This window comes from Diadema antillarum, unplaced genomic scaffold (genome assembly GCF_040938485.1).
Source record: "Diadema antillarum isolate AM-2024a unplaced genomic scaffold, OU_Dant_1.0 seq00000488_RagTag, whole genome shotgun sequence".
Classification (NCBI taxonomy): Eukaryota; Metazoa; Echinodermata; class Echinoidea; order Diadematoida; family Diadematidae; genus Diadema; species Diadema antillarum.
Genome location: NW_027271450.1, coordinates 45,496 through 68,504, shown reverse-complemented (window position 1 = coordinate 68,504; position 23,009 = coordinate 45,496). Strand labels below are relative to the sequence as shown.

At 36.8% G+C, this 23,009-nt stretch overlaps 1 protein-coding gene and 1 long non-coding RNA gene across 2 annotated transcripts; both read right to left on the bottom strand.

Annotated features, from left to right (window-relative positions):
• Window positions 1-8,221: 8,221 nt before the first annotated feature.
• Window positions 8,222-20,178, bottom strand: LOC139733709 (uncharacterized). The gene is made up of 4 exons (XR_011711110.1): window positions 20,062-20,178; window positions 11,213-11,310; window positions 10,124-10,200; window positions 8,222-8,358 (listed from the first exon to the last, which is right to left on the bottom strand). It is a non-coding gene; the product is annotated as an uncharacterized lncRNA (long non-coding RNA).
• Window positions 16,656-19,622, bottom strand: LOC139733707 (uncharacterized). Its single transcript, XM_071644522.1, has 3 exons — window positions 19,436-19,622; window positions 18,150-18,328; window positions 16,656-17,581 (listed from the first exon to the last, which is right to left on the bottom strand). The coding sequence occupies exons 1-3, from the start codon at window positions 19,602-19,604 to the stop codon at window positions 16,946-16,948; spliced, it is 984 nt and encodes a 327-aa protein (XP_071500623.1). The 5' UTR covers window positions 19,605-19,622; the 3' UTR covers window positions 16,656-16,945.
• Window positions 20,179-23,009: the final 2,831 nt, after the last annotated feature.

The window sequence follows — 23,009 nt, the reverse complement described above, 5'->3', positions numbered from 1 at the left end:
TAGATACCATAATTATAGCCAGGCTGAAGCAAGATTCGGGAAGGGGGCCAAACTTTGGGATCTTTGGCATACGTTTGGGGCCTCAAGGGCACGGTGTCCATCTTATTCTTCCACACTGGCAATAATACATGCTAAGTTTATCAACAATTTGAACATGCTTTTTCAAAGAGAAAATCAAAATGTAGAAAATGGCCATGAATTTCGTCCCGGCCACAAGGGAGCCGCCGCTGGATGTGCCATTAGTAAACTTGAAAGCTAGCTTTGCTTGAAAGTACATTCACTAAAGTGTATACAGTATTTAGAGTGTTTCTGGTGCGGCAGAAGACGACTTTGTGAAAATTCTCTAATTTGTGGGTTTTCGGTCCCTTGGGGCATGGTGCCCATCATCCTGTACACACACACACACAACACACACACACACACACACACACACACACACACACACACACACACAAAACACACACACACACATATATATATATATATATATATATATATATATATATATATATATATATAAAAGAGAGAGAGAGATAGGTAGATAGATATTTGTGTGTGTGTGTGTATGTATGTATGTATATATATATATGTATATACCTAAGAGAGGAATGCAGGGAATGCATTAATAGCCAATCTTGATTTAATGAATAATGGCTATTAATGCATTCCCTGCATTCCTCTGTTGTGACTTTATTATTGCTATTTCTAGTACTGCCAATACGCGGAACAACTACAATGTTATGTATATACCTATATATATATATATATATATATATATATATATATATATATATATATATATATATATATTACATGCATACTTATATCGGGTGCAGCCATGTTGTTCTATGTATACCAATAACTCATCTTATGTGTCACTTCTGAACAGCCCTGATGAAGGTCTAAAGAAAAGACTGAAAGCTTGGCAATTTTGAATAAACCACGTTGAACTAGCTACATCCGTTGAACGCTTCATCTTCATGTATATAGAACATTCTGGCATCGTAGCAAGTATTCCAGACGAGTTTCGTCAAAATTTGACTATGCATTTTCAAAAAGAAGATGAAAATGAAAAAAAAAAAAATTGAATTGAATAACCTTGAAACGACAGCCGTTCATGTACTAACTCACATAACAGTGAGTTCTATCCCTTCTGGTTATCATCATCACTATTATTATTTGATTAATAATTTTGACTTGGAGGCTTTTGAAACCTGGGGGGGGGGGGGGTTGATAGGCATAAACTGCCTATCCAAATCACCCTAGGGACGCCACCTGCTACGTGGTTAGTAGAAATCCGGCAGTTACAAGGAGAAGCTGAAATATTGGGCCCTAATTTGGTTACCTACTAGATTATCCCCCAGGGCCCACTCCAGTCTGAGGGGGTATCCCTGGATATCCCATGGACAAACCTAAAACTACAGTCACCGACGTGGTTAATAACTGAGCACTAATTAAGCTCTATATGGTTCTAGAGAAGATTTTAAAAGATTACCATAATTCTTGTACCTATAGACTTAAACAACTCGAGATCCCATCCCCTTAGAGATTCAATTGCCATAAGTTTGGTAAAACACAACGGCAAGTACAACTATGATGCAACATAATACATAGTTTGATTGTTCATCAACTTTATTCTTACTGTTCCCTTGTTTTATCGTAAATTTTCTCTCGTTAGAGTGGCGAAAGGATAGAAAAATCTACTAATGTCTACAGCAACATCCATTTTCTCCAAAGTCTAAATGTCTAGCGTAGCCTTTTCAGTGTTAACTCTATCTTACCAGAGGGCCCTGTCGTTGCATACAGCGTCCCCAGGTACCGGTACCCAGATTTATATGTGTATAGGCCCTACATCTAGGTCAAGAGGAAAATTGTGTGTAGGACATCTTGTCCCGTTGACGGTCAGGATTCGAACCCTAACCTTCTCGTAACAAATCCAATGCCACATCAAATTCAAATAATGTGTTCTTACATGACAATAATGGTCGCATTCACTACATTATATATGCGAATTAGTGAAGGTAGCGCTTTTATTGGCTCACAGGCTTTCGCTTATAGCACTGTACTGTAGTATACGCATTTCACTAATCCCTGTTTCTTACAAACAGTACACTTTCCCTGGAAATGTTATGTCCAGAGAAATGTGTAGGCGAATATTATTTCTCTTGTTTTCTAGAAGAGCAAGGTCAAGGGCTATTTTGATGTCCTCGAAATATAGATTGATTTCTGCCTAATAACGGTTCTCTTCTCCTCAGATCATTTATTGGGACGTCGAGAGAGTCGAGATACGCCTATCGAGAGAGGGCGATATATAGATATGACAAACGTTGACGACTCGTGTGCTGACTGGGTTATCAGTTTTTCCTCACACTTGAACAAACATCTATTTTTCTGCATTTGATGAATCCACATATCTCTGCATTAAGAGTTTGATCTCAAAACGATCCAATTCCATTCTTGTTCATTTGAGATTTGCCACTAAATCTCTTAAATTATGATAAAGTATGGAATAACTTTCAGAATGCATGTATTCCTTGTGCAACAAGTGAGGTACTGTATCACAAGAAAGGTTCTATTTTGTTCTATCTGATGGACTTACTTTAAAGTGATCAAAAATGGCACTTAATTGACTCATTGTGCGAGAAGTTTCCCTTTTCAGCATTGAAATACACGTTTAATTACAATCCAGTCTTATTCGACCCAATGTAAATTGGCGTCTATATACTGGGGCATACAAGATATTTTGCACCCCCCCCCCCCTCTCTCTCTCTCTCTCTCAAAGTGAGGCACGAATGCAAAGACTTGTATACAGCGTGATGCTAGAGGCAATATCAAGCACAAACAAGCAGTTTACCTCTAACAAGACTTTAAACAGAATTGTAAGAATTAAAGGTGAACTGTTTCTCAGATATCACAGAAAACGAAAAGAATGAAACAGCAAGATGCATACATTAATCGCTGTAGAAGATTACTTACAAAATAATGGCAAGCTACATTTCTGCAAACGACTGAAACAAAGGAACCCACAGATATCCGGTTGACTCATTTTGCCTCCATATGCTCCACCTGCATGAGGCTAACTGCAAATTGTACTTCAAAAATCTTGCAATTTGGGGATTGCTGTATGCCCCTAGGCAACACCCTAATTTTGTAGGCTTATCTGAGTCCCATTCTAATCTAGAGATGTCCTCCTGGGGGCACCAAACCATTTTGTATAAGCTAGAATCTTTTTCCCCAATGAGGATTCCTGCCAAGTTTGGTTGAAATTCAGCCACCGTTTTTTTTTTTTATATGGAAAGGTTGCAAATTATGAATACACTGTATATTTACCTAATTTGGGTGTTTATCAGCCCAACCCATGGGAAACCACTATTTATGAACAGTATAAATTCCCTACATTGATAATTCCTCCAAAGTTTGGTCAAATTGAAAAAAAAAACCAACAAAAACAAACTTGTTTTCAAGAAGTCAGGAATGTAAGAAGAAATCTAATTTGGGGTATTTGGGCCCCATCAAATGGACGCCCCTCCCCCATATGGTTCCTTCCCACTGTAATCCCTTCTCTCGACTCCTGCAATGCTTGGTCAAAATCTAGAGCCAAGTTTTTAAAGGGACTGTTTACCATTGGGAGCAGTGATTTTAAAAATGTCCAAGATATCACATTTGATGCATATGTGTAGGTCAGTTGTATTACAAAACATCTTACCATATAAAAATATCATGATAAAACCCAAAATATAAGGATATATTACTATTTTCCAACCAAACCATAACTGTAGACAGTCTAGTCTAGAAACATATCTATTTTAACTATAATTGTTCACATTTTGATATTTAACAACTTTTGACATTTATCATACTGATTGAAATTTTTACATTAGTTGTTTCTATCCCAAACTCACATTTCAGAACTGTTGAAACACTACAGCTGGGTTTTTGCTTCATCTGATAATGGTAAACAATGCCCTTAAAGACATTTTCAAAAGATGTAGGCCTACATGTCAAAAGTAATGAAAACTGATGAATATCTGTGCTCTTCCCTATGAGCTGTAGGGGCCCCTTGGGGTACTACCACTAAATTGTGTTTTTATATATTACCACATAATTGTGTTTGGTGAAATTCCAGCCATCAGTTTTTAAGAAGATGTAATGTAAATTAAAAAAAAAAAAAAAATATATATATATATATATATATACAGTTAAAGGGTGTGTACAGTTCTGGTCGAGGTGAAGATTTAGCTTTTAACGTTTTGTGAGATATTCAGAAACCACTCTGTGAGATGTCAAAGAGCATGCGGTTCTAAGGGGTATCAAAAGTTTATTCGATGAAAATCCGTTTTGAAATGGCTGAGATATCCAAAAACAAAGTGAAACAAAGAGATACTAATAAAGTTGGGGCATGTCGCCTTTTATTATTAGCACTTTTTTGGATATCTCAGCCATTTGAAAACCAATTTCCGTCAAATAAACGTTGAATCCTTCTTAAAATTACATGCTCTTTCATATTTCATAAGAGGCTTTTCATTATCTCACTTAGGAATGTTAAAAACATGAATCCCTACCTCAACCAGTACTGTACAGTGCCTTTAACAACAAAATTATTCATACCCCTGGGAAATTTGTAGTTTTGAGCAGATTTCTTACAAGCAAAGGATGGAGTGATGGTGACTAGGCGTTATATCTCTATTTCTAACATTTCTATTGTTTTGCAAATGAGGTGAAACTGGAATAAATATCAATTTACAGAGGACAAATAAGAGTACAAAGTTAACACCCAATCACCATCACTCAATCCTTCACTTGTAAGAAATTTGCTCAGAACTAACAATTTCTCATGGGAATGAATAATTGTGTTGTTAACTGTATATATATATATATATATATATGCACTTGTATGATGCACGCTACAAGCAAAAGTGGAAGGCTAATGATTTGGCCTACGTGACAGTAGCTCATTTGAGCCAAACACCATAAAAACATATCTAACAAAATTAACTCTTTAGTAATAATCATAAATCCAACATTTGATTTCTGAACAAACATTCAAATTTCATTTCAGATTTTGTGTCCAGGATGTCCAATTTTGCAGATTTTATGTGCAACTAAAAAATATCAAAATAAGGTAGTAATGAGTCATGTACACTATTCACAAACTCATTCGTATACACATAAGCACACCATAAGAAACATAAAACCACCATGTGTCTTGCCCACTTACGACAATTCTGAATGCACACAGTATGATGCGAAATGGATAAATGAAATAAAATCAAAAGCAATATGTAGTGAGGTGTGAAAAAAGAAGTGTGACAAAATGACACTCGTTAAAAAAAAGATTAGCAACAATAAATAAACTCGGGTGGGGAAAGCCCTTAATATGTATTGATGTGGAAGCAAAGGCAGATCTGTATTATTAAAATTTGAGTTTTGTAGTAACATTTAAAAAGTCATTTGTCAAAAGGAGTATTTAAGATAAATGTTGATAATTGTGAGACGTTGGACCGACAATGACCACATGCCACTTTATTCCCTTAGTCTTGCCTCAACCTTTTTTTTTTCTTTTTTTTTTTTTGGGGGGGGGGGGATTGCAGAAAACAAAGTGGCCATTTTGCCATGTATGTGAAAATAAGCTCTCATCATAAACATTAATCGTCATTGTTCCAAAGCTCAAAGCTGATGTGAACTTGCCTTCTTAAAAGTGCTGTTAAGACAATATTAGGACTCAAAATACATGTATGAGTTACATCCAAGATGTGTTACACCATTCATTCATATCAGCCTCATAGGCTTCTACTGATACATCCTATTTATTATGCACTTTGTTTGTTCTACTGTATTTGTTTGCTAAATATATATATATATATATATATATATATATATATGTATTTTAAAAACATTTTTCATACCTGTACATATTGTGTATATATAAATGCTTCAGTATTTTTACCTGAAGAATGAAATAAAATGAATGAGTGAATGAATGAATGAATGAAAGAGAGTTTCAATAAGAGCCCTTCTCACAAGAGTTCAAAGATCTCCTCATGGCAAGGACAGTGTGGCACACTTTACCACCATAAAGACCATGTAGTTTCGGAAATCACAGAATGGGAAGGCTGGCCCGGTTCAGATATAATGTATATTCCAGCATCCCGGAACTAAATGTGCACAAGCTTTATAACTGATCTTCATGCAAGTACACACACAGGTGTAGAATCTTGATGGAGCTCACCAACCACGCGCATATGCTTCCATGCACGTATTCGCTGACCAGTGCTGTTTGTGGTTTTTGTATGTACCCCGGTGGACAGCGAATGAATTCGACCACCCATGAATCTCCATACTACCGAGTCTTTAAAATGAAGAAAACCATGAGTAACACAACATCTTCTCTTCAAGTAATCTATATTTTTCAATGATAAAGGCTTCTAAACACGTGGAACTTTTGATAACAACAACATGACATTAATAGCATTTGTTGGCGTTTGGGAGCATGTACAAGCCATGCTTGGATTAGATGAGACTTCTAATGAATACCATGATCAATTGTGGAAATTGGCTGTAACCACTTGAACACTGCATACCAAGAATCCCACAATAAATGACTGGAAATTCTATAAACTTAAGCAATGAACAAAAAAAAAAAGAATGTCATTCAAAAAAGAATTGCACCAACATTGCTTTCTGTAGTGAAGGAAAACTAAAACCAAAATGTAGGCAATGCAAGAACAGGCTCTAGGGCTTAGAAAGCATTTCAAACTCACATGATAGATAGTCAAAATATAAAACAAATACACACATAAAGCACCCACTGGACCCGTATTAAGTATTTCCAAATTGTGAAGGAAACTTGTTGCATAAGAGCATACAATGTACATTTACTACAATGACATAGCCCAACATTTTCCTTGATGGGTAGGGTATTCTGAAAAGAATGATGACACATAACTTCAAACATGTGTACATCCTCTGCTTGAGACACAAACTAGGTACAACGTGTGTTAAATTCTAAAATTTATTGTTTGTGATTCCACTATCTACTAACTGAATCCTCCCCTTCCCTTTATGTTTGAAAAAAAAAAGTCAGAATCTACACTTATTGAAGTAAGATACATCTGAAAAATAGCAATGGTCATAATCTAGCACATGCAAAGTAAACCTGCTGTAAAATCTGTTGGTGTCTAGCCTCATCCACAGACCCATGGGAATATCAAAGCCTGGATAGGAGGAGTGGTTTACTCCCCTTGCAACCCAGCTTGTCATAGGCAGGGTCAGGAGTGGGTGAGGATAGGCCACAGTGTGATTTTTTAGCAGGACAAAGGACTGCATGAAAGACACATTCCTCAAAAGGCAAAGTGGACAATTCAAGATACATAGTTTATGGCAGTAATCTTGGGATCAACAAAACAGTTTTTGGAATGAATTGTAAATGAGGGAGACAGTAGTTTCTATACAAACCTAGACTTGTAAGTTGCAGTCATTTGGCATTCATTTTGGTAGGTGGTGTTGCTGATGAAAGTGTCTTCACGGCTACCAAGAGTGAATAGTTTAGCGCTGTGCTACCTCACAGACAAGACTGAATTTTTAATCATTCAATTGTATTACAAACCTAGAATGAAGGGACAATAGCTGCTGCTATTTCTACTGCATGTAACATTCAGAACATTGGGTGAACACAGGTGCAGGGGCTTCAAAGGGGTGCACGTCACAATACCAACACCCACAAATCATACAGCCCAGGAGTCACACAGCTCACGAGTCATACATCCCATGAGTTATACAGCTCACGAGTCATACAGCCCATTAGTTCGACACTAAGCTAACAAGGCCCAAGAGACCGACACATTAAGCCCCGTGTTGTATCTGTCCAACTCATGGGCTGTTTTTGCCTAGTGTCGAACTCATGGGCTTTATTGGCCTAGTGTCAAACTCATGGGCCGTATGACTCGTGAGCTGTATGACTCATGGACCTGTTTTCAATGTCAAACTCGTGGGTGTCGGTCTAGTGGGATGACCCCCTTCAAACACCTGCTCTGTTTATTTGTAATACCGCAAATGTTTGGAAATAGATGACATTAAAGACTTCACACATTTAGTCTCAGTACAGGGCAGTAAAAAAAAAATGGAGGTCAAGGAAAACCAGACTTTTTGCAATCCTGCTGTGTATCTTTATCCTCCCCTCCCCCCCCCCCCACTATGATTTTTGGAATAACCAATAAGTCAATCTCATGCTGATGTCCACTTTGCCAATTGAAGTGTTTGGAATCTTCCACTCTTCTACAGGATGGTGCACATGGACTCGGTCTTTGTCACAACTGGCACAGTCCCTTCACCCTTGTAATTCTTCACAGCATCGACGACCTGTTTGACACACACACACACACACAAAAAAAAAAGAGAGAAAAAAAAACAGCTAATCAGGATCTATGCAATGTCCTCTAAATGCACTAAAAACAGAAACTGCATACAGTTTCTTTAATTGTGCACTGATACAGAATATCATTTGCTAGATAACCTTCCTTTCTGGGGAGATCAACACAAGACTGCTTAAAACCCCACTATCAAGAAAGAGTAATACTCGAACTCACCTCTCTTGAATCAAATGTACCTCCATTTTTTTTTCTCTAGCAAGGCAAAAATAATAATAGTTAATATGGTATGCTACCAAGCAGAATCTTCTATTTCCACATGTTGTGTGAGTGTCCTCTACAAGCCTGGTGAAGCTAAGCTTATAGCAAAGTTAAATTGCTTAGGTTTAAAACAAATTGTTCACATAGCTGCAGGCCTTCCCATTACAAAAAGAATGCTGTTCTAGCTAAAACAAGCAACAAGACAAGTGCCAAAATGTGTCTCACCCATTCGCGTAGAAGAAATTAATGTTTTTCTAAACCCTGGAAGTTCACTGATCCCACCTATGACCTTTGACCCTGTGGTGACCTTCAACTCCCCAAGGGACATTTACCAGCCAAGTTTGGTCACAAACGGACTTATGGATCAAAAGTTATGAGCCATAATCGAAACGCGCCATACAAACTTAACATTGGGCCCCAAAAGTTTTTTGACCCCGTCTGAGACCTTTGACCTTGCGATGAACTTCAACTCCCCAAGGGACATCAACCTTCCAAGTTTGGTCACAAACAGACATAGGGATCAATAGTTATGAGCCATAATCGAAATGCGCCGTAAAAATTTAACATTGGGCCCTAATAATTCGTTGACCCCTGTCTGTGACCTTTGACCTTGAGGTGACCTTCATATTTGGTTAAATGTGTAACTTTGTATAATCACTCTTCCCTCCAAGTTTGATTGAAATTGAAGTTCTCAGTAGAGAGTTATTCAAGTTTTTGTAGCGCTACAGACGGACGACGGGCGGACAGACGCCACAGGCAATGCCCTTGTCTCCCCTCACCTCTGGTGGGCTCGACAACAACATAAAGCGATTACTACTTTTATATTTCTTTTGGAAATGATGTATATACACAATGTGTATTTCCAGTTGAATGGAGGCTCAAGAAAGCAACTGAGAAAAAATTATGTCACTTAGTGTTTAATTGAATGGAGGCTCAGGAAATCAATTGACAAAAAATTATGTCACTTAGTGTTTATACAAAATAACACACTACAGTGCTCTCCCGTTTTACCGAACATGGTTACAATGAAGTAAAAATACAGGTGGCAACATTATCTGCTCTATGTTTTTTTATTGCTTATTTGTTCGGTTATAACGAAATTTATAAATATCAAAAGAACACCACCGGTCCTGAGGACTTCGTTATAACGGGAGTCCACCGTATAAAACATAGAACCAAAGGTAAGTTTTGACAGAGCTCACCCCCACCCCTCCCCCCCCCCCAAAAAAAAAAGAAAGAAATACCAAGTAGACAAAGCGACAGTACATAGAGAATATCTTTAAATGAAAATACATTGTAATCTCACTCTCACAACCAGATTTTGTCAATGAAATTTCACAGGACTTTAGAGTCACATATTTCAGAATTATCAATAGCCACTTCTTCCAAAAACCTCCTCTCCTAATACTGACATATACTACTTTCATTTACTACATCTTACTGGTAATTTGTCTTCAGTCTCAGCAAACTAGACAAGAATAGTAGGATAATCTTACCTCATCAAAGTCTGGAAATGATCCAGACTTGAGTTTGGAGAACATAACCTGGCCATTCATCTTTACTTCAAATGAAGCTGAAAACAAGAATAACAATATGAGAGAAATATATAAATGACTCAGGGCTGGGGAAACTGGAAATCACAAACAAAAAACAAAACAAAACAAAAAACAAACAAACAAAAAAACAAACAAGCAAACAAACAAATAAACAAACAGAAACCACCATGTTAACCAGAGACACACTGAGAACATACCTTTTCATGGATTTTGTTCTCAAAGTGATTTTACTAATTCTACTTCAAGGACGAATTGCAGAGCACATTGGTTCCTAGTTGTCAATTTCAAAATGAAGTAAAATCATGACATTCATAAGGCTTCTCTGAGCATTATTGTTTTTATATTACTTTCAGAAAAGATACCTTCATCACAACCATAACTGTTCCCATTTTCAAACAAAAAGGGTGTTTTGTTGAAGCAAAAGTGCAACTGCTCAAACAAGTACACTGTAGTTGCTGCTGATAGGATTACTATTTAGTCATACAGTGTATATGATACAAAGCAAAAATAAACTACATCAACCCCCACAAACTTGAGAAAATGCTATAGAATGCTAATGAATTCCTGTTTCTATCCTTGAACATATTCTAGGACATACTCTAGGATTCTGTTAAAAGGACCTGTGGTAACAATGTAAAAAACATACAAATTCCAAAAAAGCTAAATATATAAAAAGATACCCAAAAGTCTGCAATGCACATATTTGAGACAGTTTGAATAACTCCAAAACCATTCTAACAAGCTGCAATGTATGTAGTTTTCTTTGTGGACTTTCTATATGTATGAAAGTATGAGATGTGAGATCTGAACTGAAGACTTTTCCAACAACTTTGTGAATGACGTGTGACATATTGTGGGGGATGGGCACCTTTGAATGTTTGTACAGATAAATGGCACTCTACAAATGCCGTTTTATCATCATCTATGTGGATGAAATCATTTGTTGAGTCAGAGCTAATGAACACCAAGTTTTGAGGATGTAAATTATTCCATTGCAGAGGAGAGGAAAAGAAGGACTGCTCAACTCACATGACCTGCCCTTCTTGCCGGTAACCACCGCTTCACTGTCTGCCGCCTCCAGCTGGGCAGCAAGCTCCCGGAAGCGGGGGTAGTACCCTCAGGAGCCACTGAAAGATAGAAAGAAAGAAAGATCCGGGATTGGTGGGTAAGGCATCATGTCACAGCTATACAAGTGGAACCACATCAGCATTCTAAAACAATACATCAGGTCATTGTATAATGTTAGTAACAACAGAACTTGCAATCTTTCAAAACAAAAATTCTAAATTATTACGTTTTCCTCCTTACATCATCCACTTCCAAACATCTTCTTTACCAATCAGAATATAGGCTGATTAAAAATATAGCTGCCTGCAAGGAGGAAACATATTCCTACCTAATCAAAGCCCAATCTGCATATATCAACAACAACAACAAAAATCCAAACATTTACATATCTAAACATGTAATATAACTACAATGTACATGCATTGTATACATAGTAAAAAAAAAAATAATAATATGTGAATGGGAGCTGATGGCCTTTATCATGGTAAGAAACTTTAGTGCGTCATCACTGGCATTCAGGGCATTATGTCGACAAACACTTTTGCATGCATACAACTTTCGCAAATCTTAGCTCCTTTGCAAGTTTCACGCATGTGAAAATTACTATTTTACAGTAATTAGAGATAATAACAATATATGAATAAATTCATAAAGTGCAGAACCTAAGTACATTATACAGTATTCTTCTGCAGTGCATGAGCACCTGATGAACTTAAAGGGATGGTACAGTATTGGTGGAGATGAGAATTGGGCTTTTAACTCTTTGCGAGATACCAAGAAAACATTTATGAAATAGTACAGAGCATACCATTTTAAGAGGAATTCAAAGTTTATTTGATGAAAATCGGGTTTGGAATGACTGAAACATTCAAAAGCAAAGTAAAACAAAGCGATCGTAGTAAAGTGTGGGTCCCACACTTATTAGAATCGCTCTGTTTTGAATATCTCAGCCATTTCAAAACCAATTTTCATCAAATAAACGTTGAATTCCTTATGGAATTACACGCTCTTTCACATTTCATAAGAGGTTTTGCATTCTCTCACCAAAAAATGTTAGAAACCTGAAATTAGGTCTCAACCAAAACTATACAATCTCTTTAAACAAAAGTGGACATTTGAGTGAAAATATGTATCATATAATATGCACATATGTAATATGTTTTGTCTGTGAAAATGTTGATCTGAAAAACAATTGGCAATTTTAAAGACATCTCCACAGAGCACAACCTTTGTAGGTACAGTACACCTCATTTTATCCCTTTAGCATGGTACATTGTAGAAACTTTTTGCAATGCCATCCTTTACTAACTGAAGAAAGCTGTAAGTGTCATGCTACTTTCCATAGTGACTATAAACACATTGTTTAAGGGGATGGCTAGTAACTGATCAGTGGGAATGCTGGGGGATGATTGTTCTAATTCTTGTGGGATTCATTTAAGAATATATATCTATTGTTGTGTGAAAATCATTTGCTTCAGAACGGTCTCATATTCACGTAATGTGCAGTTTAATGACCTGTCACTGCACAGGCACGTTAACCTGGAAACATTAAACTGCACATTACTTGAATATGAGACCATTCTGAAGCAAACAATTTTCACACAAGAATAGATATACAAAAATGTACTCTTAAATTAATTCCACAAGGATTGGAACAATCATCCCCCAGCATTCCCACTGATTCCCCCTGATCAGTTACTAGCTATCCCCTTTCATGTATCATGAAAATTAACTTGTAGAGCAGGGATGATGCCATAATATGAACCAGTACAGATAAAAAGGCAAAATATAAACAAACATACAAGCAAACACACACAAAAAAAACTAGACACAACAAAAACAGAAATAAAACAAAATTAACAACCCTCATTCCCTCCCCCCAAGTGTCTTTTCATTCATCACACCCAAATCCTTAGAAACACACAAACACTCTTTTGCTGCTTTTATATATATACATATATTTATATATATATATATATATATATATAGAGAGAGAGAGAGAGAGAGAGAGTTATTTATATATATATATATATATATATACAGTTGTGATATACAAAAAAAAATCTGTAAATTGAAATGAAAGTTCACAGGAGGAAGTTCAGGCAATATCAAATACTACTTGTGATTCGATACCTCTCTTAAAATCAATAGATGAGGATCCATATTACCATTCTATATTGCATCCCACTTGCACGGCCTGCCGATAAATGCCATACATTCAATAACATGTTTGGTAGCATTATGAAACAGTGGAAGAGTAGCAGTGCTGTCATACATCTGTGAGATTCAACATCTTTCATTGCATATTACACCAGTACTCACTTGACATTTACTTATCAAATGTCAACACAAAAGCAAGTGAGTGCATTATATGAAAGTGTCTATTCAAACTGGCTTCTTAATCTCACCAAGCTTCTTTCTTTGTCATTTTATCTTTAATTTTTTCTTTATTATTACATAGAATTTCACATTTACGGTCAACATTGGCTTAAGCTGACCTCGCATAAGCCGAATATTGGCGTAGGTCGAAGGTCTTTTCAAGGCCTCTGTCTTGATATTCTATTGATTTTAATCCCTCGTAAGTCAAATTTTCTCCGAGTCACAATTATTTCTTCAGTCCAAATAGATTCAACTTAAACAAGGTTGACTGTATGTCAGTATTTCTAGAAGGGAAAAGGAAAGGAAAAGAGGTGCAAACTCTAGAGAATATACATGTAAGAAATTATATGTCATGTTATCAAATAAAATTTACTATTATGTACGAGATCTTTTTTTTTTCTTGATGCTGCCTCTGCTGGGAGGTGAGAGCCTCAGTATGTCTGCATTGATCACACCACTCTGTCACAAACCACAGTAAGAGTCCATAACCATTGATTACATTTCATAAATGAATGTGTGCCATGACCATTTATTTCATTGCATGAATTACAGACAATTTCATCATAATCAACTCAAAGTGTTGACTCGAGTGGAAGTTTTTTAGACCGTGATTACAATCAAACATGTCAATTCTTTGATTGATACGATTATGAATACAAGCATGGTCACGACTGACAATACACCTTCGGTGCAAATTAACCATCTACATTATTGGTTATGTACATGAAATGAAGAAACATAATCTATTTACAACATAAATGGGCAAAACAGAGCGAATCCAATGAACATTCTCTGAAGTGTTTCATGTACAGTTTAAAAGGATTGAGAATTGTCCACAACAAAAACAGGAGCAACAAAAATTAAGCTATGATACAACATTACATCCAGACATGTTTTTCTGAGGCTTATCACTAGAGCAATTTTTGTTTTAAATAAAAACAAAAAAATGCAACTTCTGTTAGTTACAAATACATGTATCTATATTCAGATGTATCAAATACAGTGAGAATTGCTGAATCAAGTACTGTAATCAAGCAAGAAAATTCACATGACAGATCAAGAACTTAACAGACAGGAGTTATGAATTCTTACCTGTCTAAAGAGTCGGGATTCATTGTGTTCCATAAAATAGTATGTTAGTGTCTTGGATTCTGAGTGTAAATAATATTGTGCCTATAACAATACATTGTAATGATAATACAATAATAATAATAATAATAATAATAATAATAATAGTAATGATAGTAATAATAATTACGTAATAATTTTCCCTAGATCTATGAAATACATTTCACAAGTAAACTAATCTTAGGGATGTGACTGAGTACACTATTATATTGAACTGAGTTGTTACTATGTTAGATTTAAAGACAGTCAGACAGTTTTGTATGTCCTTCTAGTCAAAAAAAGATTTCATACAAGCCTGGTTAATTTGCCTAGATAATAAATCATTTTGGAGTATTTTAGGATAAACAGAGTAAAATAATTTTGACTGTTTGCATACAACTTCTATTCTTGAAGAGCCCTCCCTGTTTAGTAGCAAGTAGAATGTTTTGTGATAATAGATTGTGCCATAGCAATCATATTTCTAACTGTGGCTCAGAAAGTTGATGGATACTGCTGTGGCCCGATTTGTTGATTTATAAATAATCAATTGAAAAACATTACTTACCAACCATGATCGGGTACCTGTTCTCAAACTGCAATACTGTCGGTGTACCTTTTTGGCTTGTAATTCACACATTTTCATCTTTCGCAAATGAAATCCTATATTCAAAGCATTACTGCACTTATTTTATTAAGTGTCCATTTCAGAGCAATAATCGACAGTTTCTGCAGGCGTATGGAAACTATGTTTTACTTTGAAGATCAAAACAGAAGTAGAGTATGTACCAAAAAACAGGAATAGCAGGCAATTACTACTTGAAATATCTTTGAATACTCAAGGTATATTTACTGTCATCTTTAGACAGAAAAGAGAATCCACAACTAAGGCATGTCAAGACAACATATTTCATGCTAGAAGTATTTCACTTTTGTGTCACACACTAACTGAGGGCTTTTTAATTCATCTTCCAGTTCTTGTGATTTCATGTCAATTCCAAAGGGCATCAAAACACTGCAGATTTTATATTCCATTTGACATACATGAAAATGAACTTGAAACTATTGGGCTGAGGGAGCGAGTATTAAGGATTTCATTCTCAGTGTTTCTGTTACAAATATGGATATTGAAACAGCACACCTAAAAATACTGCTCAAAAGGAAAAATATCAGCAACATCAACAAAATTGTAATGTATAAACTAATCTCCTCCTCTGATGACAAAAAAGCCACATGACCATGCAAACATCCCCAAATCAATCTGCAGGGAATATTTACACATAACATTGCATACTCATCCCCTCCTTTCATTACACGTATCATTTGGAAGGAAGCATACAAGCATTCTTGTTGCAAAATAATTCATGGTGACAAAGTAATGAGTTCATTGCTATTCTTCCAGCTGTAGAGAATAGTACAAGGAAAGCCAATGTAGCTTGAAAATACAACCTTTTATCCAGCGCCTTTTGGAGAATTCTTAGAAACAAACCCTTCATCAAATACCAGAATGAGAAGTCTGGCATCGATCCATTTCATTTCATTTCCGCATGGCAGCTGAAGGAAAAAGCAGAAAGCTTTGCCTGCGGCTTTTATCATGATGACCTCAACGCTTCAACTGGATGGCTAAAGTAAAACCGCTAATAAAAGAGAAATGGTATACGTTAACTTATGCAGTGAAAATGCTGACAAGCAGAGAGAGTGGTTATTCAACAGTAGTTCGTTGGTTTTTGACATGCCACATGATCTTGCCATGTTTGGTTCAGGACCTTCAGAAAAGTTTGCCTTGTGATATGCACAAATTCTTCTTTGTTTTTCTTTGTCTTTTGGTCCGAAATTTACCTTGCAATAAAAGAAACGTCCATTCCTATAGGTTAACATGTAAAGGAGTTTGGGCCCAACAATTTACCTTGTTAAAAAAAGCAGATTCTTCTTGCATCCAACCTCGCTATAATGGGATTACCCTGCACCTGCTTATACAACATACTCCTATCTGATGCTACTATTCACTCTTTCCTTTATTTTGCAGTTCTTGGAAAAAAAAATTGATGAGACACACAATTGTCTCATTCTTAAGTTTTACTCTCACAGACTGATAAAAATATAACACATTTTATCCTGTGACCTGTACATTTCAATAATTGTTTAATTATGTGAGGAACAGAGAAGCCGCCTGGTAAACTCTTTGTGAGTCTGGAGTTCCTAGTCCTATCATCACAGAATCCTGCTGCTGTTAGTATCACACACCACTCCCACAGGGTAGCCATCCTGAGTGTGAGTCCCATCCCCATCTCTTGGAGCGTGGTAGATTCCTTCGTTTGATGTCTCAGTCCAACCTGTTTGTGCCTCAAAGAGCACTTTCTGGATCCTCATCTTGGCAATGCGTTTGGCCTGAATGTCAGTCACTCCTCTCATCTCGTTTCCCACATAGCGACCGAACACGGCATCCTCATCCTCCTCTTGCGACGTGCGTTCGGCAAACGTGAGGACGGTCTTCAGGAGTAGGTTGCTGCTCATCTCTTCTGTGCTGCTTTTCGTGGATGAGGAAGGGGCATCCGCGAGGGGAGCGTGGTCCTTTTTCAGTTTTTTGAGTGGTCTGCGTACTTTTAACCTATTGCTGCTGCGGTACTGAGATATGGACGGTCTTGAGATGGATATTGGGGAGATTCTCCTGGTGTACTGTGTCTGGTAAGCTGAGGAGGTGGGCAACGATATAGGCTGGTCTAGCTGAGATGGATTGGTATTGATTGTGCTTATTGGAGGCTGTGAGATGTCTGACTCAGAAGCCACATTGTCATATATTATATCTGCTATGTCTCCATTCACTGATGACTCAAGCAAGTCATTTTCCTGCAATGGATAAAACAAACAAACAAACAATGTGAAACTTCATGAGTACATCCATGAAAAGTGCTCATTCATTATTCATTTCTAAGCTGCTTACTTAATTCATTTTCCAAACCAAGCACACTTCGCTTTGCCCTGGGGTTAGCTCTGCAAAGTTAAACCGAAAAAGAGTACAAAAAGTTATTCCTGGTTTTGTGCCAACACATCCAATCTCTCCTGTAGTGATGCAAGTTACTACTAAACACCTCATAGACAGATATCTTCTCATCAACCAGTACATTTGATTCATTGCCTGATGAAACTTAAATAGACACATCAGAAATAATATGAGGAAAATCACACTCTCAAAGGATAACAATATTAAAAGCTCTATACATATTGCATCAACTTGTGTGGAAAGCTGCAGGCAATGGAAGTATTAAAACTTTAAAGGGATTGCCGGTACAGTGACACAGGTTGGTGTCAGTATATAAGCCACAAGGGGGTTAGCATTCTTCACTTGAATTGAATGATCAAACAAATGGCATAGACAGTACAAAGGCCCATCATATCTTTTTCTTTTTCTAATTACTTTGATGGATTCGGAGTCAGCCTTGCGGGGTATTATGAAGTCATCCAGGAAGCTGAGTTTGGGGAGGAGCCACCAAGATGACACAGTGAATGCAGTCTTGCACTTGGGATGCTGTCCCTTCTGAATGATGCGGGCATACTGTGTCCGGATGCTTTTCATCTTGGCACGTACTTCCTCCTCTGAAAGAAAGATAGATCTAGTGGTTGACAAACAAATTGAAGCTATCTGAATCTAATTATCTAAACCTTCTCAAAGCAAAAAAAAAAAAGTTTTTCTTTTGCTGAATTGATATGTGAATAGAACCTCTAAACAACTTTGTAGGTGCTGCAGGAGATGCAATGTATCAACTCTGCTTGGAATATATATTAAGAAATTTAAATATATATATATATATATATATATATATATAAAGAAAAGATAATCACGCAAGTTAAATATCAGCCTTTCTTATTCTATGGAAACAGGCATTTTTTTTTCTTTTCCTGAACTTAAAAAAAAAATTGCTTTGTAATCTTGTGAAAACTACAACACAATTTATCTATCACTATCAGTTCTTGGTCTGAAATGAAATTCAACAAGAAAGAAAGAAAGAAAGAAAGAGAGAGCAGATGATCAATACTCATGCAAGTATGTCAGTCTTTCTTAAAAGATTTTAAAAAAAAAAATTCCCCCTCAACCAGAAGCAAAAATGTTGCTTTGAAATTGTAAAAAAAAACTATAAATACTTGACAAATTAAATTTATATTTTCTACTTTGTTAATCATCTTATTGTAGAAATAGTTGTAACGTTAGTTAATTATAAAGGCACTTTTGACAAGGTATGTGGATTATGCCATGCCCCTTCATGAGACCTACGGCCTGTACCGTACCATGCTTCATATAAAAAATCTAACAGTAGAGTAGAAGAGACTTTACTTTTACTAACTGTTAACCTTTAACAGTTAGAATTAAAAAAAAATGGCAGATTAAAAAATAATTCTTTGTTTCAATTTTTGTCAGCTTAGACGCTACTATTGTATTGTACTAAAAAAAAAAAAACATTCTCGCCAAGCAAAAAACGTCGCCCAAAGAGTAGAAACGTCGTATGGTCTAAATCTTTGGAAATATTGATACAATGGGATCTAGAGTCTACGTAGAACCTATAGTATCCTATATGATATGTAAATCAGACCACGACATGGTCGAACATTGAATGCAAATCACGCATATGTTGTTACATGTTTCACCAGTGTAAACGTGTCAGCAGAAATGCTTGTTGTCTCATCATAGTCATACACAGAACTCACCGTCTTTTCCCATTCGATCAGCAATATCCACCCAAGATCTTGCTCGCTCTTCTCTATTGTGGTAGCCGGAACTTGTGTTGTCATACAGACACGGCAGACTTTTGTAGATTTCAACCAATTCTAGTAATTTGTTGTGTGTCCAGCCGTGATCATCATGTGAGGTAGCCATTTTATCACCGTCACTTTTGAAGCGTCTACAGTCCTGCGATTGCAGCATGGCCGCCATATTGCTTACAATAATACCATCACATGATTGCGAGTTGCTGCAGCATGATTATAATTTTGTTCTGTGATTGGCCAACAAGCTGTAACGACACAAAAGATCTGGCGTTGCTGCCGCGCCTGCGCTGGTTCTCCGCACGCAACTTTTGTTGTGGCGAGCGGCTGCCGAAAATCAACAACCGCAGGTCCGGCGCCGCTGCGATAGTTGCACTGCGTGATGCATACGAAGCGGCAGTTCGCTAGCAGCTGTCGGAAGTGAACCGGCCCATAGGAAGGCTAGAGAAGAAGCCTTACAAAATAAATGCATACAACTGTACTCGTCATATCATACAGAGTCGACAAGTTTAGAGAATTTCTTCTAGATTGTCCAAGAGCAACGTAGTATTATAACACACTATACTTACCAGTATTCGATTTCAATCGTCTTCTTCGAGTCCATAATGAATGTAACGTCTCACTCGTCGCAAAACAGCACACTTCCAAGCGGCACAGGAAAAATTTTGTATACCTGACTTTTTACAGGAAAGGGATATACGGGATATGTACGGAGAACAACGTACATGTACGTACATGCACAATATTGTGTGTACGAGGAACACCACGACCCGGTAGTACAGTAGTATCGCAGATCGATCCCTAACGTAAACGTGCTGCCCTCGGTTTGGTGCCAAACCTCACATGTCCTTGAGTACTAGTATTCTGTGACGAACACAATGTACATTGTACTATGATGTATTATATTTGAGATTAAAAAAAAAATAATCCTTTAGTGATTGGTGAGCTTCACGTGATTATGTATTTTAAAAGAATGGTACAGTAATGGGGGAGATGAGGATTGGGTTTGTAACTTTTTGGAAGATACCAAGAAACCACTTATGAAACGAACATACCATTCTAAGGACTTCAAAGTTTATTTGATGGAAATCTGTTTTGGAATGGCTGAAACATCAAAAAACAAAGTAAAACAAAGCGATCGTGATTAAAGGTGTGTCCCACATTTTATTAGGTTCCCTCTTTTTGGAGCAGCCATTTCAAGACCGATTTTCATAAAATCAATGTTGAATTCCTCTTAAAATTATATATGCTCTTTCATGTTTTATAGAAGGTTTCTCAACTCACCGAACAATGACAGAAACCTCAAGTTAGGTCTCAACCAAAAGTATAGATCCCTTTGAACTATTTTAGAATGTTGACCTGTTTGACCCTCCATTGTGACATTGTCCAAATAGTGTACTATTTTTTAAAGGCCTTTTTTAAAATGATGTCACTGAGCAATTGTGACATCACAAAGTACTAATGACGTTACGCATTGCTTCGTATGCCACTGTACTATGTGAAATGTAAAGCAATTATGACATCACAGAGCGATTCTGACATCGCGCGCTGTTTTGTATGTCACTGCAAGTAACAATTTCTAACAAAGCAATTATGACATCACTTTGCGATTCTGACATTGTGCGCTGTTTCGTATGTCACTGCACTATGTGAAATGTAACAATTTCTAACAGAGCAATTGTGACATCACAAAGCAATTCCGACATCGCGTGCGCTGCTTCGTATGTCACTGCGCTACTAGTATATCTAACAAAGCAATTGTGATATCACAAAGCAATTCCGACATCGCGCGCTGAGCACTTCTTAGGGTCACTGCACTATGTAAAATGTAACAATTTCTATCAAAGCAATATTGTGACATCACAAAGCAATTCTGACATTGGGCGCTGCTTCGTCGGTTACTTTGTGGAATGGCGCAAAAAAAAAGTAGAAATGACATCGCACCCTACTTTATGATACGATCATTGTATCCCCCCCCCCCAATATCGCATTCACCACAAACCAACAGATACAACGACCATGGTCACATTATTAGTAACCCCACCGTGACAACGTACGGCATGATAATTTACATAACAACAGCAAACAAAAGAACAAACAAACAAACAAGCAAACAGCAAACAAATAAACTTGTTTTTTTTTTGCGTTTTGGCAGCTCTGGCAAAATCAAAGGTTACACATGCAAGGCATCATCAATTACATTTTTCTTAGCTATAAACTGATGTACATTAAATCATATGTCAGTGTTACTGATAATGTCTAGCTTAACTTCGTGAAACATGGAATTTCTGTGAACAGTATATGATTGGTGTGGTCCCTCTGTTTGTCTGATATTACCTTTCTAATCATCATTCATAAGCTCGTACACATTGTAGTTTGAAGACTCTCTCTATGGCTGATAGAACTGTGAAGTGAGAAATCGCCTTCTCTTAAAAAGAAATTATATGAGAAATAGATAAATAAAAAATGTAATAGACCTCTGCCGTTGTCGAGTCTAGAAACACCTATGTGATTCAGCGTTTATCATTTAGTATCTTACACGTAAATGCGCAACAAGATAAAGGGGAATTTTAAAAATAATTGTATATAGCTTTTTCGGGTAGGATACAAATATCTACTTTACACATGCATCCTACGAAAAGGGTAAAAATAAGTACGCAGTGAAAATTATAGTTGTGTGCATGGATAGAAGAAAAATGAGAAAAGCAGGACAATGAAAAGTGCCCTCACGTTCCATTTGCCCACAGGGCAAAGTGCATATAAAGTTCCATTAACTCTCTCTTCGTTTTTCTAAACTTCACAATACATGACGGAATATATTTTTTGTATGAAGGGTTGCAAAGAAAAACAGAGAGTTATGGACTGTATTAAGGGTGCAAAATTACTTGACGGAAAATGATGAAGGTATGCAAAGCAGATGGGGTTAAGTTCTTGTGTGACATCACAGAATTGCCAATTTCTGCTTGATCGATAGAAACTCAATCAAATTGTATAGCCTTCTCAGTTTTCATCAGAATTTGGTCAAACCTTCAGTATTCTGTTTATTTTTTGTTTGTTTCTCAGGTCACACTATAACTGATATTCATATCAGACTTCGATCCCTTTTACATGCCCGCCCTTAGTGGCTATGTAAGTATGCAAACATAACACTCATTGCAGATAGCGTCATTACTATATAAGAGTTCGACATTAACTGTCTGTCAGGTGGCCCGAAAAAGACATGTAGTTCAGTTCAGTTCAGTTCAATTCAATTTATTTTCATATTTCTCAATGAAGGAATGTACATCAAGTATAATAAAATGAAGTCAATCACAATATCCAGCTTGGATGCAGGGCCGGCGCAGCGTTTTCAAAAGTGTGGGGGCCCACTTCCGGGTTTCATGAGCTAACAAGCAAAAAAGCAAACAAACAAACAAAAGAACGTCGGCTCATCTCTTCTCCCCGTCCACTTCCGGGTTTCTTCAGCTGACAAGCAAAAAAAAAAAAAAAAAAAAAAAAGGTCCTCAGCTAATTCTAT

What these genes read in the sequence shown, in the direction of transcription:
- LOC139733707 (XM_071644522.1), bottom strand. Translation starts at nt 19,604, where the DNA reads ATGGCTACCTCACATGATGATCACGGCTGGACACACAACAAATTACTA. An exon ending in TGATCGAATGGGAAAAGACG is followed by an intron (nt 18,329 to 19,435) that starts GTGAGTTCTGTG and finishes TCTTTCTTTCAG; the next exon opens with AGGAGGAAGTACGTGCCAAG. An exon ending in CTGACTCCGAATCCATCAAA is followed by an intron (nt 17,582 to 18,149) that starts GTAATTAGAAAA and finishes TATCCATTGCAG; the next exon opens with GAAAATGACTTGCTTGAGTC.